At 51.6% G+C, this 7,410-nt stretch overlaps 1 protein-coding gene across 1 annotated transcript; it reads left to right on the top strand.

Moving 5' to 3' along the window:
- Positions 1–1,969: 1,969 nt before the first annotated feature.
- On the top strand, positions 1,970–3,459 carry RXFP3 (relaxin family peptide receptor 3). The gene has a single exon (XM_063320413.1). The coding sequence runs from the start codon at positions 2,122–2,124 to the stop codon at positions 3,457–3,459; it is 1,338 nt and encodes a 445-aa protein (XP_063176483.1). The 5' UTR covers positions 1,970–2,121.
- Positions 3,460–7,410: the final 3,951 nt, after the last annotated feature.

The raw sequence follows: 7,410 nt of genomic DNA, 5'->3' as shown, positions 1-7,410 counted from the left end.
CCAACCGCATCCTGGGCTGCATCAAAAGACGTGTGGCCAGCAGGTCGAGGGAGGTGATCTGCCCCTCTACTCTGCTCTGGGGAGACCCCACCTGAAGTACTGTGTCCATCTATGGGGCCCCCAACATATGGGTGGAGGGCCAATAAGATGATTAAAGGGCTGGAGCACCTCTGCTATGAGGACAGGCTGAGAGAGCTGGGGTTGTTCAGCCTGGAGAAGAGAAGGCTCCGGAGAGACCTTATAGCAGCCTTCCAGTACCTGAAGGGGGCCTACAGGAAAGATGGAGAGGGACTTTTTACAGGGGTGTGTAGTGATAGGATGGCTTCACACAGAAAGAGTATGGATTTAGGTTAGATATTAGGAAGAAATTTTCACTGTGTGGGTGGTGAGGCACTGGCACAGGTTGCCCAGAGAAGCTGTGGATGCCCCATCCCTGGAAGTGTTCAAGGCCAAGCTGGATGAGGCTTTGAGCAGCCTGGTCTAGTGGGAGGTGTCCCTGCCCATGGCCAGGGGGTTGGAACTAGATGGTCTTTAATGTCCCTTCCAACCTAAACTATTCTATGATTCTATGCATCTATGATTAAGAGGTATGGAAGCTTAGAAAAAATCCATAATTTGGAGGAAGTGGGGAAGAAATGTCAGGAGTCCATTTTTCAAGGCCTGCTACAGTCAGCTCTTCGAAGGCCCATTATTTGAATTTTCTTTTTCATTTCATTTTAGTAACAATGTATTTAATCTAGCCAGTAATCTGGAAGCTAAGCCTTCCCAGAGCATTGCATTGCTTGTTCTAGTAAATTGTACACTCATTATGTACAATATAATGTATAAAACTTCATAATTACTCTTGTTGCCCTTTAGCACTCCCCTGGTCTGGCTGATACTTTTACAGGGTCGCTGTAGATGTAAGCCAGAGTGATGAGTGGACTCCTGGCAACTAATGGCACTCACGGCGATGTCTTTGCAGGAATTGCAATAAGATAAATCAGTTTAAAGACTGTGGAGAAATAATTTACTTGTCAAATCTTTCCTTAATCTCCCCCAGACGGCTGATTCAAAGTGCTTTATTTAGTTATATTTAGAATCTATTTCGTTCTCAAAACGGGCGCCTATTTTGATCTGTTTAAAAGCCGGACGGGAGAAGGAAAGCCTCGGTTCCTATTCCCATCGGCTCTTTTCTCTTTCTGCCGCAAACCTACCTGGTGACAGAGCCAGCGCCGGGCGCGGCTCAAGACTGGGACGGGAACGGCTGCCGCCGCCGCTCCCCGGCGCGCCGGGGCCCCCTGCGGGCGAGCGGGCGGGCGGCTGCCGGGAGCCCGTGGCCACCCCTCTGCCTGCCGGGCAAGCGGCTGATGCCCGCTTTTGCCTTCGCCCAAGCACCGCGTGCTGCCGGCAGCCGGGCTTTACAGCTTCATTGTCCAGGCCGTTCGTTTTAAAATTAGGGATAAAATTCCCTGCCGTCTGACGGTGTCCCGAAAGCGGGAAAGGTGTTTTTCGGTCCCTGTCCCGAGCGTGGTCGTTTTGGGGACGGAGCAGCACGTCCAGGCACCGTGCCGGGGTTTCTCCGGCGGGAAAGCACAGGCTGTTTCGGGCTCGCCCTGCAGCTGAGGAGCCCCCGGCGCTTCCCAAGCGCGGGAGGGAAGGCGGGGGATTTTCTCTGAGAGCCCACCCGCCGGGCGGACTTTTCGGGAGAGGGCATCGCCTCGGGTGGGGCGCTTGCCCACCTCAGCCCCACGGAGACGCGGCCGCCCGGTTGGTTCACACGCAGGGACCGCAGCCGGGCAGGCGGAGCGGGAACCGTGGGCGAGCGGCGGGGATGGAGCCGCCGGGAGCGGGTACGGGGGGCGGGGGAAGGGGGGAAGGCGGTGGTGGATGGGGGGGGCCGGGGGCGCGGCCGCCCGCGCTCAGCACCCGGGAGAGCTCCGCCGCCGCCTCCGCGCATGCCCCGGCCCCGCCGGCGCGGATATAACCGCGGAGCGGGGCAGGAGCGGCGCCAGCCGTCCGCAGCCGTCCGGCCGCAGGGTGACGCCGTCCCCCCCTCGCCGCCCCGGCAGCGCGCCCGCCGAAGAGAGCTGCCCGTGTCGAGAAAGGCTCCCCCGGACTTGTCGTCCTCCCTAGCATGGGATGGGCGAGCCCTGCGAGCGCAGTGCCTGCTCGCCAGCCGCCGGTATGAAGGAAGGAGCGGACTGGGAGTCTTGGGACTTGCCACTGGGTTTCCCGGAGGGTGCCCAGATGGACAACAGGAGCAACGTGTCCTTCCTGCAGCTCTTCAAGAACATCAACTTGGAGCGAGCCGATGGGATGCAAGGGGATAGCTCTGATGTAGTGCGAATTGTCATCTCACTGGTCTACTCTGTGGTGTGCGCCTTGGGGCTGGTGGGCAACCTGCTGGTGCTCTACCTGATGAAAAGCAAACAAGGCTGGAGAAAGTCCTCCATCAACCTCTTTGTGACCAGCCTGGCAGTGACTGACTTCCAGTTTGTGCTGACATTGCCATTCTGGGCAGTGGAGAATGCACTGGACTTCAACTGGCTCTTCGGCAAAGCAATGTGTAAGATTGTCTCATATGTGACAGCCATGAATATGTATGCCAGTGTCTTCTTTCTCACTGCCATGAGTGTGGCTCGATACCGCTCTGTGGCTTCAGCCTTGAAGAATCAGCGGCGAAGTGACCCACTGGGTGGCTGCTGCTCTGCCAAGTGGCTTTGTGCGCTCATCTGGCTGTCAGCTATCCTAGCATCCCTGCCCCATGCCATTTTTTCCACCACTGCCACCGTCTTTGATGACGTGCTCTGCCTTGTCAAGTTCCCCGAGGGTCGAGGCAACAATGCCCAGTTCTGGCTGGGCCTGTACCACATCCAGAAGGTGCTGCTGGGCTTCGTGGTGCCACTGGCCGTCATCAGCCTCTGCTACTTGCTCCTGGTGCGCTTCATCAGTGATAAGCATGTTGGCAGCACCTGCAGTGGCCCCAGTACCAAGCGCCGCTCCAAAGTGACTAAGTCGGTGTCCATCGTGGTGCTGTCTTTCTTCTTGTGCTGGCTGCCTAACCAAGCGCTCACAACATGGGGCATCCTCATCAAACTCAACGTGGTGCACTTCAGTACTGAGTATTTCCTCTCCCAGGTGTACCTCTTCCCCATCAGCGTGTGCCTGGCACACTCCAACAGCTGCCTCAACCCCATCCTCTACTGCCTCATGCGCAGGGAGTTTCGCAAGGCACTGAAGAGCCTCCTCTGGAGGATCACCTCACCTTCCCTCACCACCATGCGCCCTTTCACCGACACCACCAAGCCCGAGCAGGAGGAGCAGGCCCTGCATGCCTTGGTGCCTGTCCACCCCATCACTGCTTCTTCCCCTGCTGCAACCGTCCAGCCGGAGGTGGCCTACTACCCCCCTGGGGTGGTGATGTACAGCAGCCGCTATGACCTGCTGCCTGCGAGCTCCACGGAGCAGCGTTGCTGAGATGGGCAGGGGGCTGTGGAGGGTGGGACTGTGGGGTCTTGTGCAAGATGTGGCCCTGGGATATTGAATGCCTGTTAGGGACAAGGGGAAGAGGGATGGATAAAGGAGGGCTTCTGTGTGAGAGATGCTCTTTTGGAGTTGTGCCTGCTCTCAGAAACTTGTTGATGGGAATTATTGTCTTGAAAATGTCCCCTGGACTGGAGAACAGAAGTAGGAGGACACAGTGGTGGTGCACTGGGGATTGGGATGTCTCTAGGAGATGCTTTTTAGTTCTTGCACCTGATCTGGGGAAGAGGAGCTGGTGAGGGTGATGGGACTCAGGGAAGATGCAGGATGTTCAGGGCACCATAGGGAGGACAGGGGCTGGATGGCATAGGTAGGGGCTGGGAGGCCTCAGCTGTGTTCCCCCTACCTGGAGGTGCAAGCAGCAAGGGGCCAGCAGCCCTCCCACCCCTGTGTGTGTGTTTGTGGCAGGGGGAGGGAGCTGGTCTGGTTTCTCACTGCTGTCTGGCGTTGTAAGTGATGCCAGCCTGGCTGTGGTCACTGCTCCCCGGGCTCCAGTGAGGGCACAGGGACCAGGCAGCCTATGTCCTATTTTATATCTGTCCTGGTGGGAACAGCCAGGACAAGTGGGTACAAGGCTCCTGCTTCTTCAGGCTTGGCCCCTTTCCCCTCTCTTAGGGACCCAGGAAAGAGAGGGGAAAAGAAGTAAAGTGCTTCCCTCCAGATCTCTGCAGGATCTGCTTTTCCAGCTCCTCTCATCCCCTCTGCCGCTGCCAGGATACAAAGCAACCCAGTCAGCCAACGAGAAACCCGAGGACAGGACTTGCAGCTTTGTGGAGAGGTGTTGCTTTGGCTGGGCTTGAAGGGGAGAGTGTGAGGGTACACTGTGTTCCCCAGCCTCTCTCCAGGCTGCTGGAGGGGGAAACCCACAGCCCCAAACTGTGTGTGGCAAGGCAGGCAACTCTCCCAGGGCACTGAGGCTGCAGGCTTTGTTCTTGCTGGACTTGAGACTGTTTGTATTTCACTCCAGGAAATCAGCACAACTGTAAATAAAAATGGGGAAAAGGAAACAAATCATAGCCACTTCAAGCTGCTTGCTCTGGGATACATCTGTGTTTAGCTAAAACCAAGCACAAAGGTTTTTGTTCTGCTAAAGTGTTTGTTAAAGGTCTGCACTGATACTTGCCAGTGTTTCAGTTAACTCCAGTTCAATTCCTCTGGTGTGAGCAGCCCTGCAGTTCAGTGCTTTCACACCCAGGAGAAGGGCAGGGATGATCAGTGCCTGTCCTAGCCTGTGTTCCAGAGAAACATCTGGGAAATAATTTGATGTTGATCTGAAATGAACTTTTAAGGGCATGAAAAAAGTGTAATTTTAAGCTGTGAAACTTTTTATGGTAAGGATATGTATTTACTTTATAATTTTTTTTTAATTATGAGGAAAAAATAATTTAAAATTGAAAGGTCAAAATATTTCTTTTAAAAGATGGAAAAATGCAACAGTTCTGATTTTGTTGCCAAAACGCAAGTTCCTTAATCCCAAATACTGCATATTTAAATACAATATTCAAAACTCGTCTCTATTTCCAGCCCCTTCCTGTGCAGCCTGACTCCAACATCTGCCCGACTCTGCTAAAAAAGCATTTCTTCAGAGGGCTGTTTGTCACCTCTAAGTACTGATATGCAGCAAACTTAGGTTTTTTTGTCCAGAGAAAATTGCAGTGCTGTTAGTGGCAATTATGCTTTGCAGACTCTGTTACATTTACTGTACATGTCAGTAACTCCTGTTGTAAAATTCAGGTTTGGCCTGGAAGCAGCTGGTTCTGCTACTTGAAAGGAGAAACTGTTCTTGTTTTTTTCAAGGAAAAGAGACTTCTACTACAGCCTTGGGCACTTGATACCTGGGAATATACAAGTGCCTGGAGAAGAATAGCAGAAGTGAGCTGGCAGGTGATGGACATACTTACACAGATGCAAAGACTCTGAAGAAATCAGATCTATCCACAGAAGAACTTGAGCATCTAAGTACTGTACAACAGCCCCTCTAAGTTCCTAAATCCTGACTTGGCTGCCAGATGAAGACTGTAGGTACTTAAAGGTTTTTTCTAGTAAATTTTTTGTGCCTAGAAGTCTGCTCCTGAGCATGCCTAAATCTGCTTAAGCCTGTAGTGTTTACCTCTGTATTTAATGGGGATATCTCAGTCAGGACTGGCCGCAGTGTGTATCCTAAGAGAGGGAGGCAGCTCTGCATCCCAGCACCGAACACCCCGTGCCAGGCCACACTGTTATGAGGGGCTGTAAACTTAACCCATTCTCCCTGTCCCTTTGCATTTATCTCTAGATATGCTTCTTCTGTCCCACCTTCTATGCATGTGCAGATTATGCTCCTTCCTCTTTGCTTTTGAAACACTAATTAAGCGGGCAGAGCTTTTGCCCACAGCCTAGGAAACTCAGCAAATATGCTCAGATCCTCTGGCTTGAAACCATTCCCATTGCATGAGTTGCTCAGCATTGCTGGATCATAAAGGGAAAGCAAGCCCTTGAACGCTACTTAGCAGCATAGTGGTTAGGGTGTGAGCCCCAGAGAGGAAGTGCCAGGATTTTTCTTCCTTGTAAACAGAGAAGAGAAATTGGATCCAGGTCTGGATTCTAGGTCTCCCCTTTCCAAGAACAATGATTAACTTGCTCACAGGTCCTGGTTCAATTAAAGTTTCAGTATGCCATGTGAGAGCCTGAGAGCTTTCTAGACCCAGAAATCTAGCAGCCTAATGTGTCAAAGGATTTGCAAGAAATGCATTTGGTTTCACATGGTCTGGGAGAAAGCCCTAATACCTGTGCTAGCAGATGAAGAAAGCCACACTTGTGTGAGAAAAGGATACCATGATCACTTAACTCGAGTTCAGAGAGATCTAACCGTGTCTAAATTAAGAAGAGGGGGTGAATCTCAAAGCCAGTCTCTCTTCTTAGTGTTTGCTTTTGAACAGCGTAGTTCCTTGCTTGGCTTGCTGGAATTTTAATCCCTGTCCTGATGCTTAAATGTCCTTGTGCATTACATAAAAAGCTATCTGGGTGTCTAAAGATAGCAAATTGCCTAAAAGACATCCTCTGCAGTGCTCAGCATGAAAAAAAACATGTGCTTTTGTGGATGTCAATGTAGACATAATTTTTTGCCAGCAAAACAACACAGTAAAATAGATGATGTTCAGAACAACCCCTAGTTAGCCCAGAATACTAGCAAAACACCATACTCAGAGGAAGCCCCAGGTACCTGATCACTAAAGATATAAAGACTTTACATTTGGCAAATCAGACAAATGGGAAAATACCTGGTGTGTGTAGGAACTGGACTGTGGACTTAGAGGGTGGCTCTCTCTTAAGCCACTGATCAACCAGGTGTACGTCATGGATCTGTTCAAAAGACCCATCTGCAATTGGCAAAATGTTGTTGTAGGCCAGAACATAAGTTCAGGCTGTGGGGGGTCAGTGTGTGTCCAGCATACCCAAAGAGCATTTCCCTTGCTGTGCATGAGCAGAGAGAAATTTTGCGTCCCATGTGCTGCAAGTCCCAACTATTGGTGCATGAAATGTAGGATCCGTGCTGTGTGGGCAGGAGTGACAGCCTGGGCATTGCGAGGGACGAGCGGTCACTCTGAGCGTGCACACAGCATCAGGCCTGCGGCCTGAGCAGAGGGTCTTTCTAGCTCCAGCTTTGAGACTACGTGTTAACAGTGTGTAACAAATCCTTCTGGGTATCCAGGGGTTTCCTAAGAATTCAGCACAACGCTCTTCAGAAACACTCTTGTTGCTTCCAAATGTTCATGTCTTCATTTGTAACGATTGCCTTTTCATGATCTAAAATAAACACAGCTGAAGGATACAAAACAATACTTACAGAGTTCTTTATGAGAATTTTGTGATGGCTCTCCTTCTGTTGGAGATTCCTGGTGGGGT

The sequence above is a fragment of the Chroicocephalus ridibundus genome, chromosome Z (genome assembly GCF_963924245.1).
Source record: "Chroicocephalus ridibundus chromosome Z, bChrRid1.1, whole genome shotgun sequence".
In the NCBI taxonomy this organism is placed as follows: Eukaryota; Metazoa; Chordata; class Aves; order Charadriiformes; family Laridae; genus Chroicocephalus; species Chroicocephalus ridibundus.
The sequence above is the reverse complement of the archived record's forward strand: the minus strand, read 5'-3'. Positions and strand labels throughout refer to the sequence as shown.

Coding starts and splice junctions, on each gene's coding strand:
- RXFP3 (XM_063320413.1), top strand. CDS start 2,122: ATGGGCGAGCCCTGCGAGCGCAGTGCCTGCTCGCCAGCCGCCGGTATG.